At 53.5% G+C, this 12,658-nt stretch overlaps 1 protein-coding gene across 4 annotated transcripts in view; it reads right to left on the bottom strand.

The window, feature by feature from the left end:
• Positions 1-12,658, bottom strand: part of PLXDC1 (plexin domain containing 1) — a 69,755-nt gene that overhangs the window by 32,398 nt on the left and 24,699 nt on the right. For all 4 annotated transcript variants that reach the window (XM_021067058.2, XM_084984665.1, XM_084984666.1 and 1 more), the window contains 4 exons: positions 3,608-3,751; positions 3,302-3,371; positions 2,567-2,689; positions 1,247-1,365 (listed from right to left, as the gene is read on the bottom strand). In XM_021067058.2, coding sequence (XP_020922717.1) covers positions 1,247-1,365; positions 2,567-2,689; positions 3,302-3,371; positions 3,608-3,751 — 456 coding nt within the window. The remainder of the gene's footprint in view (positions 1-1,246; positions 1,366-2,566; positions 2,690-3,301; positions 3,372-3,607; positions 3,752-12,658) is intronic.

Below are 12,658 nucleotides of genomic sequence, written 5' to 3'. Positions count from 1 at the left end.
CTGTGGTGTAGGCCGGCAGCTGCAGCTCCAATTCCAGCCCTAGCCTGGGAATTCCATATGCCACAGGTGTGGCCCTAAAAAGCAAAACCAAAACAAAATAAAGCCAATGGGGCCACTCCAAACTCCAAGTCTTCCCCACACCAACTCCAAACACTTCCTTTTGCTTTTCTCCATCTTTGTAAAGATCTCCAAGCAAGACAGAGGACTAGGAGCCACCTCCCCCCTCCCCTTCCCCCTTCCCTCCCCCCTCCCTCTCCTCTCCCCTTCCCCAAATTTCCTTCATTTCTCTTCCCCCCACCCTCCTCCTTCTACTTCATCTCCAGTCCTGTGAATCAGCCTGATAATTGCTAATAGCCGCCCCCACCCTATTCCAAGCTTGCACCGCCCCCTACATCACCTCCCAGAATTCCCTCAGAGCCCCAACTCCCATTCTCCCTTTTGAAGCCAGAGTGGCCTTTTCTTTCTTTCTTTCTTTTTTTCTTTTTCTTGTCTTTTTAGGGCCACACCTGCGGCATATGGAGGTTCCCAGGCTAGGGGTCGAATCAAAGCTACAGCTGCTGGCCCACACCACAGCCACAGCAATGCGGGATCAGAACCACATCTGCAACCTACATCACAGTTCACAGCAACGCCGGATCCCTAACCCACTGAGAAAGGCCAGGGATCGAACCGCATCCACATGGATACTAGTTGGGTTTGTTAACTGCTGAGCCACGATCAGGAACTCCCAGAGTGGCCTTTTCAAAGGCAAATCCAGTCGTGCCCCTGCCCTGTCTCGCCCTCACTCTCTCCCCTCCAGCCAGGCTGCCTTCCTTCAGTGCTCTGTACCAGCCACGTTCTGTCCTGCCACAGTGCCTTTGCATGTGCTCTTCTGGCTCCTGGAACACACTTCACTCTCCTCTTCGCTTCCTTAACTCTTACCCACGCTGCAGATTTCAACTCTTTTCCTTGGGAAAGCCTCCCCTGACTTCTGTCCTGGTAAAGAACCCCATGAAAGGCTCTCTGACATTCCTTTTCAGAAGTACCTGTCACAGTGGCAATTCTATACTTGTCCCCACAAGTACTATCTAACCACCCCCCTGCCAGTCAGACGCGCCACAAGGGTAGGGCCTGCAGCCATCTTTCTAACTGCTGTGTCCCCAGCACGACACCCGATATCTGGCCCATGGGAGGTTCTTCTCCAGATATTTGCTGAATGGAAAAAAGGCTCCAAGACCCAGCTGTCTCTGCAGCTGCACCCACTCACCTCTCTGTAGCCGAAGACAATGCGGCCGTCTTGGTGCAGAGCTGCCTGGAAGGTGAAGCTGCCCCTGTCCTCCCGGCCCTGGAGGTAGACGTGGTCCCACTGAACCACAAAGACTGTCCCTGGTGAGGAGAGCAGAGACCTGGCTGGACAGGGCGGCAGTGCAGGGGACAAAGTCCAGCGGGAAAGGTGGCTAGCGTGCATGGACCACAGGTGGGCTTCCTTAGGGACCATGGGGGCAGCTGGCAAGTGAGACAGGAGGCAGGAGCTGGGCAGCCCACAAACAGTCTGGCTTCCAAGCTGAAGAGGAACCAGAAGACCCTGCTTCAGCCTCCTGCTCCCACCCACCCAGGTTCTGTTTGGGACTGACTAGCTCCCCCTAAGCACACCTCTTCCTTCTTGTCTAACCTGACCCCTTGGGATGAAAAGGAGGCGAAACAGGAGAACTGCCTGTCCTCCTGGGGTGAAAGGTAGGTGCTCAAGGGACAACCTGGTGAAAGCAGAAACAATAATAGGGAGTTCCTGTCGTGGCGCAGTGGTTAACGAATCCGACTAGGAAGCGTGAGGTTGTGGGTTCAATCCCTGCCCTTGCTCAGTGGGTTAAGGATCCGGCATTGCTGTGAGCTGTGGTGTAGGTCAAAGACACGGCTCAGATGTGGTGTTGCTGTGGCTCTGGCGTAGGCCGGCGGCTACAGCTCCGATTCGACTCTTAGCCTGGGAACCTCCATGTGCTGTGGGTGTGGCCCTAAAAAGACAAAAGACAAAAAAAAAAAAAAAAAAGAAAAAGAAAAGAAAAAGAAAAAAGAAACCATAATAGGTCTCTAATATTTATTTCACCTCTATTAAGAGCCAAGAGAGCTTTTTTTTTTTGGTTTTGGTTTTGGTTTTTGTTTTTGGTTTTGTTTTCCCTTTTTTGGCTGTCCCATGGCATATGAAGTTCCTAGGCCAGGGATCGGATCTGAGCCACAGTTGCGACCTACACTGCAGGTGCAGCAATGCTGGATCCTTTAACCCACCATGCCAGGCTGGGGATGGAACCTACGCCGTCCTGGAGCTGCAGAGACGCTGCCTATCCTGTTGCGCCACAGCAGAAACACCAGCCAAGAGCTTTCATTTCATTATCTCATCAGATCCTGCCAGGTAGCGGGCATTTTTGTCACCATCTTACAGATGAGGAAAATAAACCGAGAATGGTGGGGCGGCTGCCTTGCTGTGTGACTATGAGCAAGTCCCTTGCCCTCTGTGGGCCTTGGGCTCCTCTAAAAGGGCTGGACCGAGGGATCCCTGGAGGTGGGTGACTTAAACTCTGAGATCTGACCTCACCGTTGTCAAAGTAAGCAACTGTGGAGTTGTCGGAGTAGCCGGGGTTGAAGTTGGCCATCAGAGGGGCCACATACTGAGTAGCCGTGAGCATCCGATGGATCACATCACCCATGAAGATGAAGCCTGGGGTGGAAAGACGTGCAGATGAATCATCAGATAGGGCCCAGAGGGGTTGCTTCCTCATGCAGGAGGGCGCAGCGTAGACGGAGCTGGAAGCGAGTCTTGGACCTCGGCCCCCCAGCCCCACATCACGGGCATGGGTCTGGCGTGTGTTGGAGCAAAAGGGCCTCAGACCAGTGGAGGATCTCCTCCCTGGCCCTCCCACCTCTCTCCGCTCCTTGGAACGTGCACGGGAATCAAAGACGGACGCCTCATATCAACGGGGAGCCTGGTCCCGGGATGCAGGCTCTCAGCACAGCCTCCTCTCTCTCATCCACAGACTCAGAAACACAGAGGCCACAGGGACTGCCCACACTGGCCTGCGCTGACCCAGAGGGAGAGAAAGACACACACACACACACACACACACACACACGCAGAGTCAGTTGATGCGAGGGAGGTGATCTGAAACACTCATGACCTCCATCCCAAGAGTGGGGTCCCCAAGAGAGCCAGATGTGGGACTGTCCCCACTCCATCTGCCAAACCTTGTCTCCAGCGAACCTCCCCAGAGAGGTCCTGAGTTCTGGCTGCAATCTCCAAGCCCTCTCCCACCCCCCACAGACAAAGCCTTACCTCCGGTTGCTATGGTGATCTGCCGCAGAGGATGCCCGTAGAAAGGGAAATCAAAAGACAGGACCACTCTCTGCGGGCGATGGGAGAGAGTCAGCATGGGCCAACCCGCACCCACACTGCCCCATGCCTGCCTGGGTCGGGGGGGCAGGGCAGGTATGCCCAGGGCAGGCCCCCAGGACGAGAGGTGCGCAGCCCAACTCTGATCAAGGCCCCCAGGATCTCCTAGAAGACACTTCCCAGACCACAGACCTCAGGCTGCAGCCATGCTCGCTGACCAGGCGGGGTGGGCAGGGACGGGGCACTCACTGAAGCCTGCCGGTGGGTGTTGGAGAGGATCCTGTGAACTTTCACTTGGCTCTGGTTGGCCTTGGCCACGTCCACCCACAGGTCCTGGCTGCGGGGCTCGCTGGGACCGTATAGATGAGACACATAGTAGCTGTGGTTGTCCTCCTGTTGTTACCCAAGACAGAGCCCATGGGAGGCATGAGGAATCGCCAGGACAGGAACCACCCTCTGCACCTCCCCCACCCAGGGGTCTGGATACAAGAATTCATGTTCTGGAATTCTCGTCGTGGCGCAGTGGTTAATGAATTCAACTAGGAACCATGAGGTTGTGGGTTCGATCCCTGGCCTTGCTCAGTGGGTTAAGGATCCGGCGTTGCCATGAGCTGTGGTGTAGGTCGCAGATGCGGCTCGGATCCCGAGTTGCTGTGGCTCTGGTGTAGGCCAGTAGATGCAGCTGCAATTAGACCTCTAGACTGGAAACCTCCATATGCCTTGGGTGTGGCCCTAAAAAAAAGCGAAAAAAAAAAAAAAAAAAAAGAATTCATGTTCCAGGAGTTCCCATTGTGGCACAGTGGAAATGAACCCGACTAGTATCCATCAGGATATGGGTTCGATCCCTGGCCTCACTCAGTGGGTTGAGAATCCGGCATTGCCGTGAGCTGTAGTGTAGGATGCAGACACGGCTCAGATCCCGCGTTGCTGTGGCTGTGGCTGCGGCGGGCAGCTATAGCTCCGATTCCACCCCTAGCCTGGGAACCTCCATATGCCATGGGTGCAGCCCTAAAAAACAAACCAAAAACTCATGTTCCTCCCAGGGTGCTGGACAGTGGCCCCGAGAGCTGGTTCTGGCCTGGGAGTCCCTTGGCTCCCCTGGGTCCCAGACAACTCAGTACCTGGCCCCTAGCCATGCCCCCAAGAGCCCTGACCCCAGCTAACTCCATACGTGTTGTTTCCCTGCTCAGCCCTGCCATTCCCAGACCGGCCAGGAGGCTTCTCCTACAGCCCTTGAGTCCCTGCAGAGCACACGCAAGGCAGAGCTCAACTTGGGACACGAGGGAGAAAGGTCGGGCAGCCCCAGAGCCCTTGTCATCAGGGAGCTCCCAGACTGAGGGGGAGACGTAGCCCCCTTCCCTGGGGAGTGCCCAGTTTAGGGGAAAAGAAAAAAAAATGGATCTCAGAAGCCTAAAGTTGGAGGCAGACCTTTGATTGCGGGGCATTGCTAGTCTGATGGAGGAGGTGGGAATAATGCAAACAGAATAAACAGACACAGACTCTCAAGCAGAAGGATAGACAGGGCCCATACTTGTCACAAGAAGTTGAGAAAGGGGAGAGAAGCGGCAACGATTCCTTCAAGACACGTTTTTGTTTGTTTGTTTGTTTTGTTTTCTCTTTTTAGGGCCGCACCTGTGGCATATGGAGGTTCCCAGGCTAGGGGTCGAATCGGAGCTGCAGCCACCAGCCAATGTCACAGCCACAGCAACACCAGATCCAAGCTGCGTTGGCAACCAGCACCACAGCTCAGATCCTTGCACCCACTGAGCGAGGCCAGGGATCACACCTGCATCCTCATAGACACCAGCTGGGTTCTTAACCTGCTGAGCCACAAGGGGAACTCATTTTTTTTTTTTATTAGAGTATAGTTGCTTTACAGTGTTGTGCCAATCTTTGCTGTACAGCACAGTCACACGGTCACACATATACATACATTCTCATACAATCCTCCATCATGTTCTATCCCAAGAGATTGGATATAGTTCCCTACACTGTACCGTAGGAAGGAAGTATTTTTAAGCTCTACTATGTGCCCAATGGAGACAAAATAAAGAACAAGCCAGCACCTGTCTGTAAAGCCTCGCCTGCATAGGCGCCTTTAGGAGCAGGACTTCAAGGAGGCTGGGAAATAGCAGAAAGAGTGGGAGAGCCTGGGGAAGAGGTCATAGCACTTCAGCCCATCCGGGAGCGCCAGCCGTCGGAGGGCAGGAGGCCAGGCGGGCAGGTCCACTTGGCCGCTGCCACAGAAATGCGGTTGTTGACCCGTGCAGAGCCCTGGGCACTGCGGGTCATTAATCAGGCTGTGGCTCGAGGCAGTGGCTGCAGACACAGCAGAGCTGACCGTGTTCTTCCTGCCAAGCTGCCAGCTGCCCAGCCAAGCCCTTGCCCTGCGCCCAGCATGAGCAGGGCTGAAGGATGCTTGCACTCTCCATCCGCCCGGAGGCAGACTCTGCTCTTCTGACAGGTGACACACTCTGGGGACCTGGGGTCGGGGCAGGGCTAGGGGAAGATGAGCCGAAGAAACCGGGGTGGAGGGGGTAGATGGTCCACGGCCACTGCCTGGTTCTTCCCCTCCAGCCTCTAGCCCACCCGCCCCTCCCTGCACTGTTAGCACAGATGAGGGAATCTGAACAAATCTAAAACACACAGGAGGCCACAGCCCTCGGCTCACAAGCCATCTGGGGCTCCCCAAACCCAAACCTCTGCCTCACACAGGAAGCCTCCCTATGAGCCAGTCCCACCTCTTTTCTAGCTTCGCCCCCGTCTCCCGCTCTCCTTGGACTATGCACCCTTGTGTACCACCCACCAGAATGGACCCCCCCGCCCCCGCTGGCCACTGCCACGCCCTTCACCAGTGCTCACTCACGCCTCTGCACAGGCAGATCCTCCTGCCTGGAATGGCCTTGCCTTCTCCCCCTGGCAGTTTCCTACTTCTCCAATGCTTGGCTTAAGCGTCACTTTTTATTTTTTTTATTTTTTATTTTTTTTTAATTTTTTTGGTCTTTTTAGGGCTGTACCCACGGCATATGGACGTTCCCAAGCTAGGGGTCGAATCGGAGCTGCAGCTACCGGCCTACACCACAGCCACAGCAACGCCAGATCTGAGCCATGTCTGCACCCTACACCACAGCTCACGGCAACCCTGGATCATTAACCCACTGAGCAAGGCCAAGGATCGAGCCCCTTGTCCTCATAGATGCTAATCAGATTTGTTACTGCTAAGCTACAATGGGAACTCATTTTTTTCATTTTTAATTTTTTTGGATCTCAACCCACAGCAGGTGGAAATACCTGGGCCAGGGCTCAAACCCCCGCCACAGCAGCTACATGGGCTGCTGCAGTGACAATGCCAGATCCTTAACCTGCTGCACTACAAGGGAACTTCCAAAAGTGTTGTTTTTTGTTTTTTTTGTTTTTTTTCCTTTTTGTGGCCACCCCATGGTATATGGAGTCCTCGGGCCAGGGATCAGATCCAATCCAAGCCACAGGTGTGACCTATGCCAGATCCTTTAACCCACTGTGCCAGGCCAGGGATCGAACCTGCATCCTGGCACTGCCAAGGCACCGTTGTTCCCCTTGTGCCCCAGTGGGAACTTCAAGAAGTCCTTTATTAAAAGGCATCAGCTAACCTAAAATTTTGCCCAAAGAAAAGAAACAAAGTTCAGATGCTATTCAGCCCATCATTTAAATACCCACTGCCCTCCCCACTCCACCCCACACTCTGAGCCCACAATACCCAGGGGCGGGCAAGGTCACCTCTGCACCCATGGCTCAAGGTCCTGGAATCCTTGATGCTCAAGTGTTTGCTGAGGAGAAGCCAAGGCCTGTGCAGGGAGCCCAGAACCTTCCTTTTGCCCTTTTATAGGGGGAAGAGGGACTGGTGCCTAGTACAATCAGAATTTTGGAAGTAAACCTGCCTCCTTAATTCCTGGGCTGTCTTTTTATGATCTGTGAGGGAGGGGGTCATAAGTGGCCCAAAGCAACGTGTAGGTGGCACTGCGGTCCTTTCGACAGCACAGGAGATTTCATCGTGCCCTGCATTAAGCTGGGTGCAAGTCCTAACTCCCACCCTCACCCCATCCCCGGCCCTTGAATGTGACCTTATAAGGAAATAGAGTCTTTGCTCATGTACTCAAGGGAAGGTGAGGTCATACTGGATGGCGGTGGGCCCTAAATCCAATGACAGGTGTTCTTATAAAAGAAAGGAGGGGAGATTTAGAACAGAGATGCAGAAGGGGCGTGGGGAAGAAGGCCAGGTGACAACAGAGGCAGAGACTGGAGTGATGCAGTTTACAAACCAAGAAACACCAGTCGGGGGAGGAGTTCCCGTTGTGGCTTAATGGCTTAAGACCCCGACATAATGTCTGTGAGGATTCAATCTCTGGCCTCACTCAGTGGGTTAGGGATCCGGCATTGACGCAAATTGCAGTGTAGGTTGCACATTCGGCTCAGATCCACCCTTGCAGTGGCTGGGGCATAGGCTGGCAGCTGCAGCTCCAATTCAACCCCTCGCCTGGGAACTTCCATATATATGTCACAGGTGGAGCTGTAAAAAGAAAAAGAAAGAAAAAAAAAACAGACAGAAACATCAGGATTTGCCAGGGGCCACCAGAAACCAGAACTAGGCGAGGCCGGATTCTTCCCTAGCCTTCAGGGGGAGGTGGCCTTGCTTCAGGCGTCTGGCCTCCAAAGCTGCCAGAGGATGAGTTTCTATTGTTCTAAACCTCCAAGTGTGTGGTGTTTTGTCATGGCAGCCCTAGGAAGCTAATACAGATGTCCACAGGTGGGAGACGCTGTGGCTCAAGTGGGGCCACCTGTCTTGTCTCCTCTTTCCATATCGCCGCCTGGCTTGGAACATTCTTTTTTCTTTTTGTCTTTTTGCCTTTTCTACGGCCGCTCCCGCGGCATATGGAGGTTCCCAGGCTAGGGGTCCAATCGGAGCTATAGCTGCCAGCCTACACCACAACCACAGCAACATGGGATCCGATCCGCGTCTGCAACCTGCACCACAGCTCACGGCAATACCAGATCCTTAACCCACTGAGCAAGGCCAGGGATCGAACCCGCAACCTCATAGTTCCTAGTCGGATTCGTTAACAACTGAGCCACGATGGGAACTCCAGGCTTAGAACATTCTGTGGCTTTCTAGCTGCATTTCAGATGGAAGGCCATGGTCCTTACCATGATCTATAAGCACCTGTGGGGCAAACTCTTGACATTGCCTAACCCATAGTCATGCCTCCCTCTTTATTTTTTTTTCCGTTTTTTTAAAAGTTTTATTGAAGTACAGTTGATTTGCAAGGTTGTGATAATTTCTGCTATATAACAAAGTGATTATTATATGTATCTACACAATCATTCTTTTTCAGATTCTTTTCTCTCTCTCTCTCTCTCTCTTGTTTTTTTTTTTTTTTTTTGGCTTTTTAGGGCTGCACCCAAGGCACATGGAGATTCCCAGGCTAGGGAATCAGAGCTATAGCTGCTGGCCTACCCCACAGCCAGAGCAATGCCAGATCCTTAACCCACGGAGCGAGGCCAGGGATAGAACCTGAATCCTCCTGGATACCAGTCAGATTTGCTTCTGCTGAGCCACCACAGTAACTCCTACCTACGGTGTTTAAGCACCCGAGGGTGCGCTCAATTGGAGGGAATGGAGTTGTTTGTTTTGTTTTTGTTTGGGGCCATGCCTGTGGCATGAGGAAGTTCCTGGGCCAGGAATTGAACAGCAGTAACAAGCCCAATCCTTAACCTCTAGGCCACCAGGGGACTCCTAGAGTTTACGTTAAAAAATGGATGATCAGAGTTTCAAAGCCTGACATTCAAAGCATAGTTTGTGAAAGGCCTGCTCATCCTTTGTCTGTTTGACTGCTACCGCCATGCATTCTAGTGACCGGGATGGGACAACCGAACAACGCAGCACGGCAGCTAATGGGGAACAGGTGCTGTCAGGTGCCGTGTGAGTCAGCACAGCCCCCATCTAACATCCTGAGAGGCCTGTGTTTACAAGAGCCGCTTGGAGGCTTGGAAAAGGGTCCGGTTTCCATCATCTGCTTGCTGGGACTCGCCTGGTGAGAGCGTTCACCAAACCTCCAAGTGCTGGAAAGGGGGCCACGCTCTCCAGATGCCCACACAGACGCTGGCACATCTTTTGCTGCCTCATCTAAGAGACAAAGGGTGGGGGGACTGGGGACACGTCTCAGCAGCCTGTTGCTCCCAAGTCCTTTGTCCCTGAAGGGCAAAGAGTCCCCTACCCCAGCTGGTGCTGGTCTGCTGAGGAGCCAGGCTGCGTGCTCTTAGGGGAATCCTTAGAACTGTCTCATTCTTGGAGTTCCCAAGGAGCCCTTCAAGGCTACCTTTTTTTTTTTTTTTTTTCCCAGGGCTGCACCCTTGGCATATGGAAGTGCCCAGGCTAAGGGCTGAATCGACCCTACAGCTGCCGGCCTACACCACAGCCATGGCAACGCCAGATCCGAGCCACATGTGCAATCTACACTGCAGCTTGTGGCAATGCCAGATCCTTAACCCACTGAGGGAGGCCAGGGATGGAACCTGTGTCCTCGTGGATACTAGTCAGGTTCTTAATCCGAGGCACCATAACAAGAACTCCAAGGCTACCTCTTAATGGGAAAAAAAGTCTTCTCCTGTGCTGACTCCAAGAGAGTCAGAATCTAAAGGAGCTGCTGCTTCTGACTCCAGGTAGATATTCTTTCCAACGTGTCAGCAGATCCCTTGGAGAGCGCAGGCCTCCGTGCCCATGGATCCCCTGCTCAGACCAGGTGGGCGAAACTGAGGCTCTGCTTCAGGCCTCAAAAGTGCCAAGAGCAGAGTTTCAGTTGTGGCTTAGTGGAAAAGAACCCAACTAGTATCCATGAGGAAGTGGGTTCGATCCCTGGCCTCGCTCAGTGGGTTAAGGATCCAGTGTTGCTGCAGGTCAGCATCCTGAGTTGCCACGGCTGTAGTGTGGACCAGCAGCTGCAGCTCTGATTCCACCCCTAGCCTGGGAACTTCCATATGCTGCACTTGGGGCCCTAAAAAGCAAAAAAAAAAAAGTGCCAAGAGCAACTGACCTGCCAGGGGAAGGACTGCCTCAGGGGTCATCGCCATGCAGAATCTTCCACAAGTTCCTAAAAGGCCCCAGCAGACAGCCCCAGCCCCACCCCCCAGCATGGGGTGACTGATTATTCAGGCTGGGAGCGGTATCTATTCCCAGCACCAGCCTGGGGAGGCTCCATGGTGATGGGTGAGGCCAAACCACAGCCCAGGGAGAAGGGGACAACTTGGAGCTGGGGTCACTCCTGGGCAGAGCTGAGAATGACGTCCTCGGGGGTTGGGGTGCGGTGCAGTGCGGTGCCTGGGAAAATGAGAGCAAAGGGAAGGGAAGCTGGCATTTGCAGAGCTGCGGCAGTTGTGCGTGACAACCCTGGGAGGTGAGCACTAAAATTAGTCCCATTTTATAAGTGAGGAAACCGAAGCCCATATAACCATCTGAAACCAGGTCAGTCTCACTCAAAGGCGATGCTTTGCTTCCGTCCGCTGTTTCTCAGGTCTTTAAGTGACTGCCCCACTGAAAAGCGGTCTGCTCGGACTGCTCACCAATCACCAGTTAAAATTTCTCCTATCAGAAGAACCAGACTGGGAGTTCTAGTCGTGGCTCAGTGGTTAACAAACCCAACTAATATTCAGGAGGACGCGGGTTCAATTCCAGACCTTGCGCAGTGGGTTAAGGATCTGGGGTTGCCGTGGCTGTGCTGTAGGCTGGCAGCTGTAGGTCTGATTTGACTCCTAGCCTGGAAACTTCCATATGCTGCTGTGCAGCCCTAAAAGACAAAAAAGAAGAAGAAGAAGAAGAACCAGAGTGGATCCTTTCTAGCACACAGAGCTCAGGGGTCGTGTTCAGTTCATGTCCTCACCCCTAGCACAGGGCTGGCACCTGGCACCAGCGAGGTGCCGGGGATCTGCTTGCTGAATGAGTTCAACCACCAGGATCCCACAGCTGATGGTGGCAGAGGCTGTGCTGAAAATGGACAGTGTGACACCAACAAGGACGGCATCCTCCCCATCACTGATGGCAGGTGACACAAAAGCCACTTCCCTGGTGGCTCAGTGGATTAAAGATCTGGAGTTGTCCCTGCTGAGGCTCTGATTACCTCTGTGGCACAGGTTTGATCCCGGGCCCAGGAAATTCCACATGCCACAAGGGAGGCCAAATAAAAAAAGCCACTTGTGGGAGTTCCTGCTGTGGTTCAGTAGTAAAGAACCTGACTAGTATCCATGAGGATATGGGTTCCATCCCTGGCCTCACTCAGTGGGTTAAGGGTCCAGCAGTGCCGTGAGCTGTGGTGTAGGTGGCAGACTCGGCTCGGATCCCGCCTTGCTGTGGCTGTGGTGTAGGCTGGTAGCTGCAGCTCCAATTCGACCCCTAGCCTGGGAACTTCCCTGTGCCTCAGATATGGCCCTAAAAAAATAAAATAAAATGAATTTAAAAAAATTTTTTTAAAAAGTGAAATAGTTCTCCGTCAAAGGAGGCAGGAAGGAGAGGGGGAAGGAAGAAGGCAAGAGGAATCGGGGGGCGTCTCCTGATTCCGCAGGCTCGTCTCTGAGGAAGTGAATAACAAGGGAGGTGCCTGCAGCCCCAGGAAGGGAAACCCTGCCTCCACCTGCTCAGACACAGGGGATGTGTACTTGATCACGTGACTGAGAGTCCAGCAGGGCAGCCTGTGTGGAACAAGGACCCTCTGGTGTCATCGGGGCATTGTCCTAAGTGGTTCACTGAAAGGAGAAGGACGCCCGCCCTCATAGGCATCTCGCTTCAAGAAATATATGCTGGGGAGTTCACATCGTGGCTCAGCAGTAACGAATCCAACTAGCATCCATGAGGACGCAGGTTCGATCCCTGGCCTCGCTCAGTGGGTTAAGGATCCAGCGTCGCCGTGAGCTGTGGTGTAGGTCACAGATGCAGCTCAGATCCCGCCTTGCTGTGGCTGTGGCATAGGCTGGCAGCTGCAGCTCCCATGTGACCCCTAGCCTGGAAACTTCCATATGCCCCAGATGCGGCCCTGAAAAGACGAAAGAGAAAAAAAAGAGAAAAAGAAACATAGGCTGGGTAAGTAAAAAAGAGACAGAATTAAGGAGGGCCTTAAAACCCAGAGAAAGCAGCCCTGGTTCCTAACAGCTTCCCGGGTCCCAAGGTCCCTGAGGTCAGGCTGTCCTTCCTCTCTAGCCCTTGGCTCCTGTGACAGGTCTCTGCACACTTTGTATAAACCTTTCTCCTGAGCAGCTCGAATGGCTCCTTGGAACCAA

The sequence above is a fragment of the Sus scrofa genome, chromosome 12 (assembly GCF_054392235.1).
Source record: "Sus scrofa isolate SSC_HxYL_T2T_F1_AM1 chromosome 12, Sscrofa_HxYL_maternal_Yorkshire_Landrace_v2.0, whole genome shotgun sequence".
Classification (NCBI taxonomy): domain Eukaryota; kingdom Metazoa; phylum Chordata; class Mammalia; order Artiodactyla; family Suidae; genus Sus; species Sus scrofa.
This window is presented reverse-complemented; position numbering and strand designations above follow the sequence as displayed.